The 16,928-nt window shown below is 49.8% G+C and overlaps 8 protein-coding genes across 8 annotated transcripts; 5 read left to right on the top strand and 3 right to left on the bottom strand.

The window, feature by feature from the left end:
* Positions 1 to 260: 260 nt before the first annotated feature.
* APUU_21772A (ATP synthase subunit e) lies at positions 261 to 711 on the top strand (the record flags this gene model as incomplete). The annotated part of the gene is made up of 3 exons (XM_041700561.1): positions 261 to 284; positions 350 to 533; positions 641 to 711. 3 exons carry the CDS (start codon positions 261 to 263, stop codon positions 709 to 711), a joined length of 279 nt encoding a protein of 92 aa, XP_041553534.1.
* Positions 712 to 1,223: 512 nt separating this feature from the next.
* Positions 1,224 to 1,998, bottom strand: APUU_21771S (CSN8/PSMD8/EIF3K family protein; the record flags this gene model as incomplete). The annotated part of the gene is made up of 3 exons (XM_041700560.1): positions 1,224 to 1,495; positions 1,551 to 1,729; positions 1,802 to 1,998. The coding sequence occupies 3 exons, from the start codon at positions 1,996 to 1,998 to the stop codon at positions 1,224 to 1,226; spliced, it is 648 nt and encodes a 215-aa protein (XP_041553533.1).
* A 327-nt stretch (positions 1,999 to 2,325) lies between these two features.
* On the top strand, positions 2,326 to 4,930 carry STT3 (dolichyl-diphosphooligosaccharide--protein glycosyltransferase subunit STT3; the record flags this gene model as incomplete). Its single annotated transcript, XM_041700559.1, has 6 exons — positions 2,326 to 2,455; positions 2,527 to 2,550; positions 2,648 to 2,728; positions 2,824 to 3,417; positions 3,472 to 4,600; positions 4,660 to 4,930. 6 exons carry the CDS (start codon positions 2,326 to 2,328, stop codon positions 4,928 to 4,930), a joined length of 2,229 nt encoding a protein of 742 aa, XP_041553532.1.
* A 570-nt stretch (positions 4,931 to 5,500) lies between these two features.
* Positions 5,501 to 5,925, bottom strand: APUU_21769S (uncharacterized protein; the record flags this gene model as incomplete). The annotated part of the gene is made up of 3 exons (XM_041700558.1): positions 5,501 to 5,595; positions 5,678 to 5,802; positions 5,912 to 5,925. The coding sequence occupies 3 exons, from the start codon at positions 5,923 to 5,925 to the stop codon at positions 5,501 to 5,503; spliced, it is 234 nt and encodes a 77-aa protein (XP_041553531.1).
* Positions 5,926 to 6,828: 903 nt separating this feature from the next.
* On the top strand, positions 6,829 to 9,587 carry APUU_21768A (RNA-processing protein PTA1; the record flags this gene model as incomplete). Its single annotated transcript, XM_041700557.1, has 8 exons — positions 6,829 to 7,166; positions 7,295 to 7,460; positions 7,524 to 7,654; positions 7,715 to 7,918; positions 7,971 to 8,319; positions 8,376 to 9,193; positions 9,250 to 9,320; positions 9,382 to 9,587. 8 exons carry the CDS (start codon positions 6,829 to 6,831, stop codon positions 9,585 to 9,587), a joined length of 2,283 nt encoding a protein of 760 aa, XP_041553530.1.
* A 634-nt stretch (positions 9,588 to 10,221) lies between these two features.
* Positions 10,222 to 11,918, bottom strand: APUU_21767S (putative MFS transporter; the record flags this gene model as incomplete). Its single annotated transcript, XM_041700556.1, has 4 exons — positions 10,222 to 10,245; positions 10,308 to 10,404; positions 10,494 to 10,858; positions 10,917 to 11,918. 4 exons carry the CDS (start codon positions 11,916 to 11,918, stop codon positions 10,222 to 10,224), a joined length of 1,488 nt encoding a protein of 495 aa, XP_041553529.1.
* Positions 11,919 to 13,244: 1,326 nt separating this feature from the next.
* Positions 13,245 to 15,069, top strand: APUU_21766A (uncharacterized protein; the record flags this gene model as incomplete). The annotated part of the gene is made up of 3 exons (XM_041700555.1): positions 13,245 to 13,308; positions 13,368 to 14,403; positions 14,484 to 15,069. The coding sequence occupies 3 exons, from the start codon at positions 13,245 to 13,247 to the stop codon at positions 15,067 to 15,069; spliced, it is 1,686 nt and encodes a 561-aa protein (XP_041553528.1).
* A 619-nt stretch (positions 15,070 to 15,688) lies between these two features.
* APUU_21765A (uncharacterized protein) lies at positions 15,689 to 16,792 on the top strand (the record flags this gene model as incomplete). Its single annotated transcript, XM_041700554.1, has 1 exon — positions 15,689 to 16,792. The coding sequence occupies one exon, from the start codon at positions 15,689 to 15,691 to the stop codon at positions 16,790 to 16,792; it is 1,104 nt and encodes a 367-aa protein (XP_041553527.1).
* Positions 16,793 to 16,928: the final 136 nt, after the last annotated feature.

Raw genomic sequence — 16,928 nt, 5'->3', positions numbered from 1 at the left:
GGTGTTCTCTAGAGAATTATTTACTTCTTGCTTCCTTTGTATACCCGCGTTGGTTGATGCGTGGATTGGGGGGGATGACATAAGCGCAGGTCGGACCGGGCCGGAAAAACTCGCGACAAGAACTTCGTCTTGCACCAGCATCCGAATCTCCTGCTGTCGGCTTGTTATTACTGATCACTTGTCTGGGTCCAGGGCCTTTTAACTCTCCAGTCCGCTTTCTTTTTCGCAATTTTTGATCCGCAGGCCAGGGTCATCTCACAATGGCTGCTTCTCAGGGTGTTAATGTAAGTCCCGGCCTGATATCCAACTGCCCCTTCCATACTGACCCGAGCTCCTTCTTACGATATAGGTTCTCCGTTATTCGGCTCTCGTGGCTGGTCTTTTCTACGGTTTCTCCCACCAATCTTCTATCACTGCCACTACCAGACGCGCCGAGGCCGATCGCGAATATGCCCGTCAGGAGCGCCTGATCGAACAGGCCAGGGCTGAATGGAAGAAGAAGACGCAACCTCAGGAAACCAACTCAACGGGCAGTATGTTCAAGATTCACTCCATGCATTTTCGGGTGGCAACAATCGAGAGTGCTGCAGCACCTCGCGCGCCCCTTGTTTCACCGGAGGTACTGACCATCCATCTCTAGTCATTACGGATCCCGAGAACCCCAAGTTCGATCTGGAGGCATTCCTGAAGCTGAAGGCTGGTGAGGCTTAAAGATTAGTGAATTTGGAGTACGAAACGAAAAGTGAAAAGACAAAATGAGGGGCGACTGTCGCCGTTCGAATGTTGCGCTACCTCCATCGGGTCCTAGAAAGATGAATCGGGTAAATACCGATTATGTATTATTTGTTTGGTCTAATTTCCCAGAGTCGTGCCATTGCGAGCGAAAGGAATGAGTTTCTTTTCTTTTTTCACAATTATAGAATTCCGATCCGCATTTTGTACATACCCTGGGTTTGCATGTGTACTCTATGGTTGGACCAGATGACCAAGAAGTTCAGCTTTTTACGTCTCCTTAACGCCAGTAGCCTCCTTTATTCTTGCAGTCCCGTTTTTTGCAGTCCCGTTTTACCTGGATTGTTGGTATCATTCCATGCTGCTAAGCATCAACCCCCGTTTGAGACAACCACTAGGTTTTCGTGATTGCCAAAGTCTATACCCCCTCACATTCACGACGCATTCTCCAAATCCCAGCTCAGCCGAAACATCAGCTCTCAACGCATGATTCAGCTGCCTTGGGTGCCGATCAACGCCATCACCCGACTAAGTTCGTTCTGCAAGCTATCGTCTTTCGGAGGCGCAGCGACGATTGGTTTAGGGTGCAACAATTGAGCCTGACCATCCCATCTCCACCCACAGGCCGTGAACCTTGCGATAATTGCCGGATCACCTCCCTCAGCGGCGGCTGTGTCAAGTCCGAGATACCTAGCAGCGGTTGTGGCTCGTATCGTCTCGTAGGAATTGCTTACTTCCTTCAACGTTTTTTCTTGGAAGTAGCCTAGATGCCCTTTAGATAGTCGCTCAAATACCGAGCAAATTCGGTGTGTCCTTACTCTCATAACGTCGTACTAGTGGTTGTGATCGCTCGGACCATGGTAGCTCTCGGATGACCTTGTAGATTTCGGGGTGTTTGCTTTGCCATACGGCGCGCAAGAGAAGCAAGCAATTTTGTAGTGAATCCGATTGCAGTAGCTCTCGTGGTATCCGCCTCGTCAATGCACGAGCTTCACAACTATCCCAGGTCCTGTTAGTTATCCGCAACACCAAAACCGGGCGAGTCCCGTCACCATCAGTAGATACTCACATCTGATCGGTGAGAAGGTGGGAGAAGAAAAATGCCGTATAAAAATCAACCAGGAGATCCCTTGTGTCAGCGGTTGTCGTTGGAAGGAGGCAAGCTTGCTCTTCGTAGTCTGATAATGAGGTATAGAGATCAGCGGGTGCGGGAGCAGCTGCGATGACTGCGGAAAGCTGGTCGAGGGAAAGCGGAGGCAGGTCCATGATGTAGCCGGCGGGGTATGTTCGGGATAGTGCTTGAATAAGAAGCGAGCGTCGAGAAGAGTGGGCAGTAAATCTGGTGCTTGGTGTCTCTTTCCAGTGACTGAGGACGATGCGGGGCGCTTTGGGGAAAGTTCCGATCGACTGCCAGTCGCTCAAGTACCTGGCGCCAAGCCTCCCAAAGTGACCACCTTGCGCAGCTCTCCCCGTCGCCGTCAACAATTCAAGTCTCCAACTTCTGGGCAGTCGCTTTTCCAGACAGGACGAATCCCATCCTGTCTTCGTTCTCACTCCAATTGGCACCCGTCTTCTTTTAGTCTCCTGGCCATCATGGCCGATTCTCCCGTGGATGTCCTTCTTAAGGGCAGCTCCGGCAGAAGTGCACGCGGCCTGCTGCGTATTATCATTCTGGTAACTATTGCTGCCGCAGCCGTGTCCAGTCGACTTTTCAGTGTCATCCGTATGTGCCTACAATTCCTATCCTACCGTTTCTCAAATAAGGCCACTACTAACAGTAATTGCGTTATTCAGGTTTTGAGAGTATCATCCACGAATGTATGTATACAGCCCGATCATTCACATTTACGAGCATCCAACTCCCTTTCAACGCGGACTCGACCCTAGGATCGCACGCTGATATACAACGTTCTAGTCGATCCGTGGTTCAACTTCCGAGCGACGAAATATCTCGTTGAGAATGGCTTTTACGATTTTTGGGATTGGTTTGATGACCGTACGTTCTTGCTCTTGTCCTTCGGAGCTGCAAAACAACCAGTGAACAGCAGTCGGGGTTATATCGCACGACATACTAAAGATGCTCTATTACAGGTACATGGCATCCTCTTGGGCGGGTCACCGGAGGTACACTGTACCCCGGGCTCATGGTGACCAGTGGCGTCATCTATCACGTTCTCCGATTCCTTACCATACCCGTCGACATTCGCAACATTTGTGTCTTACTGGCACCCGCTTTCTCTGGGTTGACAGCATTCGCCATGTACCTCTTGACCAACGAGATGTCTTCATCCCCCTCCGCAGGTCTTCTTGCAGCTGCTTTCATGGGCATCACCCCTGGATATATCTCTCGTTCAGTGGCAGGTAGTTACGATAACGAGGCGATTGCCATTTTCCTCCTCGTTTTCACCTTCTTCTTGTGGATCAAGGCACTTAAGATCGGTTCTATCATGTGGGGAGCCTTGACTGCTCTATTCTACGGCTACATGGTGTCCGCCTGGGGCGGGTACGTCTTCATTACTAACTTGATCCCACTGCATGTCTTTGTTCTTCTTTGCATGGGGAGATATAGTTCCAGACTTTATATCAGCTACACCACGTGGTATGCTCTCGGAACCCTAGCCAGTATGCAGATTCCTTTCGTTGGATTCCTGCCAATCCGTAACAGTGACCACATGTCTGCCCTCGGTAAGCTCAATTCTCATAGGCCGACCACTTGGCAATATACTAATCATACCTCAGGTGTCTTCGGTCTCGTTCAACTAGTGGCTTTTGCGGAGTTTGTGCGCGGGTTTATTCCTGGCAAACAATTCCAGAGGCTTCTAACTGCTTCGATTATTCTGACAACTGGTGTCGCCTTCGCTGGTCTTATTATCTTGAGCATGTCCGGGATTATTGCACCATGGAGTGGTCGTTTCTACTCGCTATGGGATACCGGCTATGCTAAGATCCACATTCCAATTATTGCTTCAGTTTCAGAGCATCAGCCCACCGCTTGGCCATCGTTCTTTTTCGACCTCAACTTGCTCATCTGGCTCTTCCCTGCAGGTGTTTACATTTGTTTCCGGGATCTCAAGGATGAGCACGTGTTTGTTATTATCTACTCCGTCCTTGCGAGCTATTTCGCCGGTGTCATGGTCCGACTGATGTTGACCTTAACCCCCATTGTGTGTGTTGCGGCCGCCTTGGTCCTCTCATACATTCTCGACACGTACTTGAAGACTTCATCTGGCCCGGTTACGCGGGGAAGGGAGAGCGAGGGTTCTTCCTCGGAAGGACTCCGCTCTGCTAGGTCCCCTGAAGTTGGCATCAGCTCTTATTTCTCGAAAGCTGTGACAACATCCGCTGCCATTGTATATCTTCTCTTGTTCGTTGCGCATTGTACATGGGTGACGTCGAACGCATATTCATCGCCATCTGTGGTTCTCGCTAGCCGGATGCCAGACGGAAGTCAATTTATAATCGATGATTATCGAGAAGCATACTACTGGCTTCGTCAAAACACACCAGCGAACTCCAAAATCATGTCTTGGTGGGATTACGGCTATCAGATTGGGGGCATGGCAGATCGCCCAACGCTTGTGGACAACAACACGTGGAACAACACCCACATTGCCACTGTTGGAAAGGCCATGAGCTCGCGCGAAGAAGTCAGTTACCCAATCCTTCGCCAGCATGATGTTGACTACGTGCTCGTTGTTTTTGGTGGGTTGCTTGGGTACTCTGGAGATGATATCAACAAATTCCTTTGGATGGTCCGTATTGCGGAAGGTATCTGGCCGGACGAGGTTAAGGAGCGGAATTTCTTCACTCAAAGGGGGGAGTACCGCGTGGATGATCTTGCCACCCCGGCTATGCGCAACAGTTTGATGTATGATCTACTCCTTTTCTTTCTTAAACCTTGAAACATATGCTGACTATGATGGACAGGTACAAAATGTCGTACTACAACTTCAACAAGCTGTTCCCTATGGGCCAGGCTACTGACCGTGTTCGCGGGGCCAAACTCCCCGCCGAAAGCCCTCAGCTGTCGACTTTGGAAGAAGCCTTCACCAGTGAAAACTGGATTATCCGTATCTTTAAGGTCAAGGACCTTGACAACTTGGGCCGAGACCACAGCAACGCCGTCGCCTTTGACCGGGGAAATAAGCGCAAGAAGGCGACTAAGAAGAAGGGACCTCGTGTTTTGAGGTCTGAGTAAGGAAGTGTCCAAACTTCCTTTACGTGACAGATTTCTTCTATTTATGTCTTTGTATTGATTTTCCTGTTCGGATGGGAATATAAAGAGCTATAAAATTAAACTCAACACCTTAGAACTCAAATTCAGTTGTACAAAATTGTTCCTTTGGCGTAGTGAATAGATAGAAGTCCAGTAAACTTTCTTCGCCGTTCGGCAGTTTGATAATATACAATGATGTGAATGGACAATCAAGCTAAACAATGAATGGAGATGGCTCACGGTTCAAATATCCTTTCGAAATGTAACGGACGCGATTCTCCTTCGATATGCTGAGTATGCGTCGGGCATCGGCCACATACTATCCCCTATGAGAGTCTGCATGCACATTCCCTTGGGAATACAATACAATCCGCCCCAGGCGGATAGGTTCCTTCTTGACCGAGGCTTTTCCAGGCAACGGAGATTGAATCGATGAAGATGAGATGCAGACTACCACCATGTACTCCAAGCCCCATATACACCATAACTAATGAATTTCTCGACCCTGGCTAGCAAGCAGACGGTATGTTGAACAATTTATTCACCCCATTCTCATTGCTTGGATTGTTGAGATGCGGCAGCTGGGGCATCAGGGACCTGAACATCGGAGAACTCATCTTGACCAACGGCGCGAATGGTGTATGCATCTGATTGAAACCATGGATTAGCAAATCTACTAGGACTGGGAGTGGTCTGATAAAGCTCCACCCTGGGCAATGCGAAACGTACAAACTCCGATGGTAAAGATACAAAGGCCTAAGCCAGTCGCAGCATTCTTGAAAAGATACGGCCGGCGGGCACGAAGAAGAGCAGCGCCGGCACGGGAGTCTTTACTGTAATATGTCGAGTTGAAACTTGATAGACTTGGTCAGTTTTGTTCTACCGGGGTTCGGAAGAGAGCGGCGGATGACAGAGGGGCAAAGGCACAGAGGCCTGAGCGGGGTAAGAGGATGGGAGACATACATTCCAACCGGCATTGTGAGAGTCAGCAAGAGGTTGCGATATGTTTGAAAGGCTGGAACTGAGGATGCGATGTGTTTAGCTGTCGGGGAGCACGGTAAGAAAGTGCTGGAGCCGACGGAGGAATCGAATGATACGCGGACCGGTCTTGGCGCTCTGACGTTCTGGAAGTCTGGGCTCTCGCCAGGCACACGCCACAGGTAAGGGCAATTATGTGAAAGTCAAGTCAACAGAATATAGCATGCGTCAGCTTCAATAGAATTAACATTGCCTGGTGTTTCTTTCCCACTGTCTTCTACTTGAACTATCGTCTACAGTTAGGCACGGTATACTTGTGGATCACGTGACCTAAACTTAACATCGAAGGATTCACTGAACAGTGAACAGCTTGATCACTTCTGATAATTTCAGTACATACTTTATTATAGAGACTAGCTGAAATTAACCTTTATCAGGCCATCTAGAAGCCATCACCAATCACGGTCAGTTGCTTTGTTGTGAAGTTGTACCAGACGGAGCGGGCAAACTCTCCTCCGGGCTCCTGCAAAGAAACCGGTCATTCAAACAACAGCTTCGGCGTCAATTGAGACCTTCCATTATCCCTTCCATTGTTCTCCCATCGTCTCCGCCTCGAGTCCGTTGTCTTTCTCCCGCCTCGGATCGTCTCTCGAGGTCTCGCGTCAAACATCCCCCGCTTGATTCATTATCCTGTCATTTCTCCCTAACCCAAGCTACTCGTGGGCGATCATAGTTGTCGCGCGCCTGTGTCTTGAGCTCACATCTATTGCTTCTTACTGTCTGACCCCCTCTAAACCCACAGCGCAACGTAGACAGAGCCCATATTTTCCCATCTCATCCACCCGTTTCATACGTGCCTTCCGCTGGTAAACTGGTTTTTCTTTCGCTCGCACGGAGCCGCCATGGCTCAGTCGGGAGACCAGGTCGTCGACCAGATCGCGCAGCTAAATGCTGCTCGTAATCTTGTTCTAGGAGACGCCGCTTTTTACCCTCAGATTGTGAACGGAGTCCTCCCAATTGTCGGTGCGCACGCGCGAGTGGAATTACGACGATGGGGAACCGAATTCCTGGCCGAGACGTTTGCTAGTCCCGCGTTTGCTGCGGCGCAGAAGGAACAGTTGGCTACAAATGTGTTGCAGACAGTACGGAGTATATTGGAATTACCAGAAGGAGATCAATTGGTCTTGAGAAATATAGCCCAGACCGCTGCCAGTTTATATCCGCTGGTTTTTAGGCATATGTAGGTGACCAACGCTTGTTTTATTCACTCCCAAATGGCCACCTCTCGTAGATGCTGGCAAACGAGCCCCACGAACTGTCTATTCTGTCAGTGAGTTCCACGGCCACTAATGCTTGACATGATTATAGTATCAACCACCCCGAAGACAAGCAATCGTGGGAACACATCGAAGCTATCAAGCAGGATCTTCTGCGGAGGTGGGACTCGTTTTCATATCCGGTCAAAGTATGCTGCATCAAATTCGCCCAGCGAGTCGTCTTAGTGCAGACGCACGGCTTAATAGCGGACCCCAGGGTATGGATGCGCCACTTGGGCTCTTGAATGACCCGACCAAGACACGGCTAACAATTTGCGCAGCGACCTGAACAAAACGAGACGTCCTTAGCCATTGTTCCTCGAAACCACTCCATACTCTCTCTACCTAATCTCGAAGCAGAAGCCTCTGGGCTACTAGACAGGATCTTGACTGTCTTTCAAGAGGATGCATGGTAGGTGCCATCTACGGTCCTTTTCATAACGTACACTAATACGATTTGGCTTTTCAATAGTGACCCTATTCTCGTGAATGCGACATTGAACTGCCTCGCTGCCCTCGCCCGATCTCGACAATCCATTGGGAACAAGATTGTAAATGCTATTCTCGGTTTCTTCCCCGCACGGTACACACGCTCGCCCGTGACGCCTACCGTACGAGTCGGCGTCAAATCTATGGAAAGGACTGCTCGAGCTGTGCTTATAAACATTATCAAGAGGTAAAGGTCACCAATACAAATGTCCCAGTGATGAGTATTAAAAGCCTTCCAGGAACCCCAGCCATCCTCTCGCGAGTAAGATGCAGCAACATATCGAACGACTAATGCAATCTCGTATGGAACCCGTTGATGATACATCGCGGAAGCGAGGACTACCAACTGAACCAACAGACGGGCTGGATGCTGCTAAACGAGCGAGGCTGGATGCCGAAACGCCTCCTCTTATTAAAGTACCACCTCTTCCGCCAGGTAGAGTAAGCTTTGCACAGCTATTTACTCTAACTGAGGACTCCGGCCTATCCTCATTCGATGTAAAACAACTACCAGCAGACCTCTTGGTCAAAATGGTTGTCCCTCTGCTAGCGCGTGTTGATCAGTCACCACTAAACCAAGCTGTTGATGTATGTTCTGAGTGACCAACATCCCAATATTTAAGCTTTCACTAACATTGTTAAAGGCTATACGGGTGCGATACCAGACAGTTCTGAAACAACAAATGACACAGCCGCAACCTGCTGCTGAGGATGATGACGATTACGAGCCCGAATATGATCCCATGGACGTCCCAACATCAACTGTGGATCAACCCGGTGCACTGTCGGCTGATCTGCCAGCGGAACAGCCCGATCTTGTGTCGCTCGGACCGTTTGTCTTGCCACGCCCTCCTCCATTAAGTGAGGAACAAGCGGCTGAAGCTGGTCGAGGTGCCGTATCCAGAGTTTTTGGCATGCTGGGATCAGCCACTTTAGCTCCAAACGTCGTGAAAGGCCAGAGCCAACAACTCGGCTTCTCCAGGTTAGCAGGTAGTACGTTCGACCGTGATGCCTGGGTTACATTACTCACCCGGCTTGCAACTCGAGCTCCGGCTGGGTTAGAGGGACCGAAACAGGAAACGGATGGTTCGAGGAGGAAGAAACCCACGATTTCGGATACAATACGAGAGACTCTCTACCGCTATATACTTGAAGACTTCAGGGGGCGAGTGAATACTGGTATCATGTGGCTCAACGAGGAATGGTACAACGACCGTCTTCAAATGAAGGCTGCTTCGTCTAATAAAACAGACAAAGACGAAGAGGTTTCGGTACAACTGCATTACGATCACTGGGTCTTACGCCTGCTGGACGGCTTTTTGCCTTACCTGGATTCCCGGGATATCAAAATCTTCATCCGGTTTTTAAGTGAAATCCCAGAAGTAACGATTCCAATCGCCAAACGCATAGCCAGCCTTGCGAAGGATCCTGAGCGAGTGAATCTCTGTGTCCAATCCTTCATGTATGGCCGCCCCATATCTTTTCAGTTCCCGAGACTATCAGACTGACCATTATTAGGTACTTGATCATGTTCCGTCCTCCGGCGCGAGAAATATGTCTCGACGCCTTGGAAGAAGTTTATCAAAACTGTAAGCCTCTTTCTCCATCTTATCGAATACTTTCCCTCTCAATTGCTGATTTGCTCTCTAGATGAGGAATCACGTCCGTCCGCTGGGAAAGTCCTATCTAGGTGGCGCCCACAAAGAATTGAGCAGCTACAAGCGGAACAGACAACCTTGGTGAACCGCACCGTTGAACAGCAGCCGCCAAATACATCAACCACAAATGGTACGAAAGATCCAAGAACGGCCCATCTAGGTGGATCTCAATCATCATCCGATGTCACAGTCTCTTGATTGTTAGCATTCGGTTCTTTGTCTGTTTGTTTGTAAATTGAGCGTTTTGACACATTGCATGGAATATTCTACGTTGAACGATTCCCCGGTCTTCACATCCTGATGATCAATATCTCGTCTTTCGACCGATATACACCACCTTTGGTTCGGTATCTTACTTTTGCAAGTATTACAGTTTGTGACATTACAGAAACTCGAGCCGAGCAAGCTATTCATTTGCCTCTTAACCTTACCAACATGTATTATTATGTACTTACGATTTGACTGGCTCGCAGACGAACATGGATGTACTCCACATAGGAGATAAATCAAGCCGAGTGCGCTAGGATTTCTTCAAATGTTTTGAAATTACTTATATGTGTAGCAACGTTCAAGTTATAGAGCCACATATGGTCATCCTCTTGCGATCTGAAACGGCACGTTGAGAAGTAGCAACCTTATCGACCACCCATCCATCTGGGCTGGGAACCAGACTACGTGTCATAGAGCAACTCAAGGCTGGCTAATAGCTTATCATCATGTACTTGAATTTATAACCGTAGCTAAGTAGCACAAAACATTTTATATAGTTGCCTAATTATTTTTCTATTCCGGCCATGCACGTATCGATCTCCCGTATGGTAGGGCGGGCTAATTAATATGTATATTTGAAACCGACCTGTACCAGAAATTGTAAGCATAATATCCAAGACATAGTCCAAAAGACGAAGCAGCCTCTACCGTATTCTGAAGCACCGCGCCATGCTTCTGACGAGCATTACTGAGATAAAAGCCCACTGTAAACATCCCCACAATCCCAATCATAAGAATATGCGATCTAAGCAGCAGCAACAACCACAACACGTCCGAGTTAGACAGATACACAATCTGATACTGGTTATGGAAGTAGGAAGGGAAGTAACGCACCCAATCGAAACCCACACTGCAGTCTGGTACCCCGGTGCCTCCTGCTGTCTCACGATATAACTACCTGCAATGGAGCCCAGCCCGTTACAAGCAGCAACGGCGGCGGCGGTCGTAGCGCGCTTCCATTGGCCGACGACATTGTTCGCCATGAAAGCGTTGAGGGCCGCCCAGTTGGACACGTATGCGCCTGTGGCTAGGAAGGTGCCGATGTAACGTACTGTTATTTGGGTTGAGGTGGGGAGCCCGAACATTAGGTACCCTGCTATAAGGCACAGGGCGTTGAATGTGATGAGGGGCCCGCGGATGCGGTAGGTATCACCGAGGAGAGAGGTGAAGAGGACTGGGATGACGGACCAGTAATATGGCTGGACGAGGGAGTTAGTATTATTAATTCTTGATTCAAGGGGGAATGGAGATAGTTACTGGGGTAGAGAGGAGAATAGACTCATTACTAGAAAATCCCATTCCTGATTCAAGGATCTGAGGGAGAAAGTAATTTAATGCGGTTGAGACGATATTTAGCAGGAAGTACATGCAAGCGAAGCCGTATAGTTTCGGATCCGTAAAGTTGACGAGGACCTTGCGCCATTCGAAAGGATCGAGGGCGACATCACCACGGTCAGCCTGAATACGTTGGACTGCGATTTTCGCCTCCGCCTCCGTCAGAAAGTAGAAGCTTCCATGCGCGTTCTCAGGGAAGTCCACTATCCACCAATACGTTATGATTCCGATAACGCAGGTGATCAGACCCTGGACCAGGTACATCCAACGCCAGCCCTCTAATCCAGCTTTGCCGTGGAGTTTATTCAATCCATAGTTCACGATATAGCCCGTTGCGAGCACAGCGACTTCCCCAGACTGCAGAAAAGCAAAGCGGAGTTGCTGTTCCCGTCTGGTATACCATGTGCTGACGAGGTACGTCAAACCGGGATAGATCCCCGACATGCAAATGCCTAGGAGTATACGAACGGCTATCATCTGGCGCCAGGTTTGGATGAACGCTGTGCATAGGGTAATCAATCCGAAGCAGAATGTGATAGCGGCAAACCAGATCCGGGGGCCGACCCAGCGCACGGCGACGGTGCAGGGAAGCTGGAAGACGACGCTGGCGACGGTGAAGATGAATATTGACACCGAGTATCGTTGGCCCTGCAGGTCGAGATCATCCAGCAACGTCGTGACGGATGCGGACGCGAGGATTCCCGAGTCCAGCAGGTTGAGACTGCACAGGATCCCGGCAATAGAGCACAGCCGTAAGTCGGTTTTTCGGCGGATTCTCGACTCGAGAGGCTCCCATTCCGCGGGAATCGATGGCCGCTCATAATTATTGTGCTCAGAAGTTCCTGGGTCCTCAGAGTCAACTGTGCGGTCGGCGACAGAGCTGGTCTTTGCAGATGTCAGCTGCTGGCCATAGTTGTGCACCATTGTGTGTGCTGCGAAGTGAGGGAGAGGAGGAAAGAGAAGAAAAAAACAAGGGTGAAGCTGAAGAGGGGCAGGAGCTGCAGAAACTGGTGTAGCCCCATCACGACATTGCAGATAAGCATGTGGATGGCTTCACTTGTGCCTTTTGTAAAAACTGCACCTGAAAGTTCAACTAACCGTCTTTTGCATCTATACTTGCTATTTGGTTATTCCAAGATACTGCTGGCATAAATAGTACATTTCACATTGTTGTCACCCTCTGGAGTATTGTATTAGAGCTGGTCTTTTTTCACCAGCACATGCTTTTGCAACTCTCAACACTTAAATTCTAAAGATTCGTGCCATTTGTGAGGTTCTACCAGGCTCTTGAAGTTTGAAACTGCAGCAATGCCAATTAGGGCCATGTCGCCATAGCCTGATGGTCAGTGCAGCCCTGGGCGGCTCCGCCTCAATTCTGGAGTTCGGTGCATGTTTATTGCTTATTCAAAACCAACCATGGTTCACTGTTTCCCTCCTAAGCTCGAATAAAACAGCCCGTACGGAGTATAGGTTGATTGCTTGCTGGCTAGTGTAGACGCTGGATGAGGCTGTGCGGCAAGTCGCGACACCATGATCCCCGAATAAATAAAGATCGTCACTGCTAATAAATCCAGGCGCTTCTGTAATCTGTTCAAGTGAAGTCCAGCCAGCTCTTCCGACTTGTCCGGCCTCCTCCACATGGAAGATCCCGAGCCAATCGAGAAACCAGGAGGAGCTTGCCAATTTTCCATAGCTCATAACCTGTCATTCCTTACGGGAGAAGGATACGAAAATACCTACGTTTTTGATGATGACCTCAGAAAGCGCTGCCCGGTATTCGCCCGGTCATTCTGTCTGATTGGATCATACACCGTACACCTTCAAATGACCTGGCGCTTTCAAGTTCTATTTCCGAGGAAATCAGACGAGACAAGGGCTCCCTTGTCGCCTAGTCTAAAGGCTATGTTTGCCCAGCAACTAGAGAACATTTGGCCCCCCAGTCTGAGCGGGCCGCGCGACAGCCTTGGCCCTTGAGTCCTGGACAGCTCTTGACTCAAGGCAGAAATGTAACCTATGGTGTACGTAGTCTAATAACAACGGGGCCTATCGGTCAGCGTGAGACACGCAGGATTCTGGTGGGGGCGTAGTTCAAACTCCCTAGGGTTATGATGTTCAGCTTGGCAGTTGTTTGTATATAAGCGCTTGGTATTCCATCATTTCCGAGCAGGAGACATGATTTATCCGCCCAAATGCATCAGTACAGGGCCTTATGACGGCTCTTCACGCGATTCCCAGGAATAGTTGGCTAGAATGAAGGGTCTCTGCAGTTTTGCTGCCCTTCTAGCACTTTATGTGCCCTCGTCAGGCGCGGCAGGTAGGCAGACCCGAAGGAAATGAGTTTTCGATTGCACTAGCTTATGTTGAAACTGATAGGACTTTTCGGAGAGTCTTCTATTCGCCTGTCACATCCGGTTATAAACACCCCGTCCCACACGATCGCAGGGCGTTCGGGGTTTAACATAACTGCCGAATTTGGCAGATATAACCAGCAAGTCGCATTCGTATTGGAGCCGAACCGGGACCTCATTACGCAAGAAACACGAATCCGTTATTTAGACAGCGGCCAAAATATCCAGGATGCAAACACAATCCCAGGACAGTCGTACCACGTCACTAAAGGCGCAGTATGGACAAAGCTGCCTGGCCAGCCTTGGGGCAATGTTGGATGGGCAAGGCTAATGGTTACCCGAGAAGGACCATCCCCATTGTTCGAAGGTACATTCACAATATCAGACGAGGTTTTTGAGGTCCAGACGCAGCGCCACGATGCTGGCTCATCCGGTACTGCTAAGGGTGGAGAACTCAAAGTCTATCCAGCTTCGGCCATAGACTCGACAGGCGAGGCAGGACTTGCTTTGAACCGAACCGGATGTATGACAACCCCAGGTTCGGCTTTTCACAAACGGCAGTCTTTGTCGACTGAAGCCGCACCAGCATTTGGGAGCTCGTCCGACTGCTTTGATACGAAACGGGTTGCGTATATGGGGATTGCAATCGATTGTTCGTACAGGAGTTTGTTCGACTCTGATGCGGATGCGAGGCGTAATGTGATCAATGTCGTAAATACGGCATCAGTTGTCTTTGAAAACAGCTTCAACATAGCCCTAGCACTTCAAGATATGGTGATGAGCGAGTCGGAATGTTCAAACAGTACATCTGGCGCGCATCAATGGAATATGCCCTGCTCGACAGGCGATTTGAACTGGCGGCTAAATAAATTTGGTGATTGGAGGACTACTGTTCAGGACGGCAATGCTTTCTGGACGCTTATGACAGGTTGCGTGCCTCCAGCTGGCGAAGTAGGCGTATCCTGGGTGGGACAAACATGCAAGACACAATATGGGATGTTCGGATCTGGGACTGGGGCCAATGTCGTTGCTCATTCCAAAACCGAATGGCAGGTCTTCGCGTGAGTTTCGCTTTTGCTTTTTTGTCTTTCGTCTCAATCAAACGTTATTGACGATCCGTTGCTAACTTGGCTATGGCTAGTCATGAGTCTGCCCACATGTTCGGTGCAAACCATGACTGTAGTTCTGACAGTTGCTCCTCGAACCAGGATCCATCTGGGGATTGCTGCCCGTTATCATCGTCCGTATGCGATGCCAACGAGGAATACCTAATGAACCCGATTGCTCACAAAAGAATAACAGGCTTCTCGGTATGCACAGTGAGAAGCATCTGCTCTAAGATAAACCAGGCCGCCATCGACACGCAATGCCTCGTTACCCCCAAGGAGGTAGAGGAGCTGGGAGACAAGGTGAATCTCCCAGACGGCCAATGCGGTAATGGGATTGTTGAGACTGGTGAGGCGTGCGACTGCGGAGGGGACTCATGCGTCGAGTCTGAGGCGCGCTGCTGCGACCCAACGACTTGCCAGTGGAAGGATGAAGGATACTGCTCTTTATCGCAGTATTACAGTGGCAATTCGTCATGGATAGATAACCATAAGTCGTTGTTCATCGGCTTGGTTGCTGGTCTGGGGAGCTTGGTTGTTCTTTTGGTGGCGCTCGTCTTTTTTGTTCTTGTCCTGCGCAAACGACGCAAACAAAGGCCCAAGGAAGCTGCATTGCAATGATGAATTTATGAATAATGACTCCATATATAATAGTGATACCCGTGGAATGATCAATTGTGAATCTCATTTGCTGTACTAGTCAACTAGTAGTACCCAATTCGGCCGAAGTGCATTCTTGGCCTCGCACCTGGGATACGGACTGATGCAACTTCGACTTAGCATCTCACTCTCGACACCTTCACTATTCAAGGCTCAACCCTCACATCTTGGAAAAGCTTCCATGGAGGGTATGTATTATTGTTCAAAGCCGGGGGCATCATTTGCTGGTGCTATCGAGAGAGTGGACCTGGATCTCGACCCCGCAGCCTCTCGCCCGCGCCCGCTTTTCTTCGGACGAAGGGAGTGACAAACAAGAGACAAGACACCCTTGTGAGTTCCAGGTCTCCGCATAATTTGGTGCCACAGCGCCCTGTCTCGAATCATGGGGTCTCTCTCGTCTTTGCCTTGACCACTTTTGTCGGAGTTGCTACTTATCCTCTTCATCTGCTTTTCGCTTGCAGACTCACCGCCATTGACAGTCCTGAGGCAACTCCTGCACGGCTTATCTATCATCTGACCAGACAATATTTAAACCAACGCAGTCTGTCCGTACAACAGCAACCATACGAAGCCCGCTATAATGGTTGAATTTATCCCTCCTCCTGACCCTCGCACTCTACTGCCTCCGCTACTCGCCTGCCTTCCAACGGCGTTTGTCTCCCCGCAACCCCCACCAGCTCTACTTCCGCTGCTCGCACCAATCCTGCGCCAGAGAGTCCAGATCCTTAGTTCGGTGGGTGCATCGCCAACAGAATCATGGCTTCGTTTACTATGCTGGGATGCTGGAAAAGCAGAGCGACTTCAATCGTTGGTCGATGGGGCCAACTTTGAGCCTCATCCGGTGTCCGGGGAGATCGACTTGCCTGACGATATCCCGGTGACCTACAGACGGGTGGATGAGGAAACTCTTCAATCTCGTGTTCTTGTAACGGATTATGAGCTGAAGGTTGTGTATCTATGGTGCCCCAAGGAGGCGGAGCCACGCTGGCGGGTTGCGGAAGTGCTTCCTCACGAGGGACTGGGAGAAGATGACAATGCTTGGTCCATTTCTGTCGGAGACGCAAATGCGCGCGAGAAGGAGAAGCTGGTGGAAGATGCTTTGGAGGCAGCGGAGAACAATGAGAGGGCAGCACCGCCCCAGGAAGAAGAGGACGATGACGATGACTACTGGGCTCGATACGATGCTACACCTGGACGCACACCTTCAGCGAAGAACGCACCTCCAGCTCCATTGACATCTACTCTGCAACAGCAGGGCCCGGGCCCATCAGAGTCTTCTTACTTTTCCCGATATGCGGATGTGCAACCCGCCTTGGACAGCCATGACCCAGATGAAGAGCACCCGGAGCTCGGGCCAACTTCGCTTGGCGGAGATATACTTGCGGAGCTTGCCAACCGGAGCACGGAAAATGGGGAGTCGGCGTCTTACGAACACACGAGCCAGACGAACGGGATGCCGTTGAACCATCCCCGACCGGAATCTGCGTCGTCTTCGAACTCGGTATCAAAACTTGAGCAAGAAGCAGAAAGTCAGTCGACATACGAAATAGGCGTGAAGCAGCACATTAGTTCAAATATCAAGAGCTTATTCCGCCTCGCCAAAGCGACCGGGGTATCTCGAGCTGATTTTCAATCGTTGGTCCAGACGGAGCTGGATCTCTTGAATTTGTCCGACGATGATTGATTTGGAGCGCACTTCCCAAAACACGATTTGTTACTGTATATTTGTGAGCATTTCGGATTGGTACTATCATAACCCCGCATTAATGGAGCGTTTGGAGCATTGAGCTGCATTTGGATATCCGGCATCTCTTGGACAT

This window comes from Aspergillus puulaauensis, chromosome 2, assembly GCF_016861865.1.
Source record: "Aspergillus puulaauensis MK2 DNA, chromosome 2, nearly complete sequence".
NCBI lineage: Eukaryota > Fungi > Ascomycota > Eurotiomycetes > Eurotiales > Aspergillaceae > Aspergillus > Aspergillus puulaauensis.
This window is presented reverse-complemented; position numbering and strand designations above follow the sequence as displayed.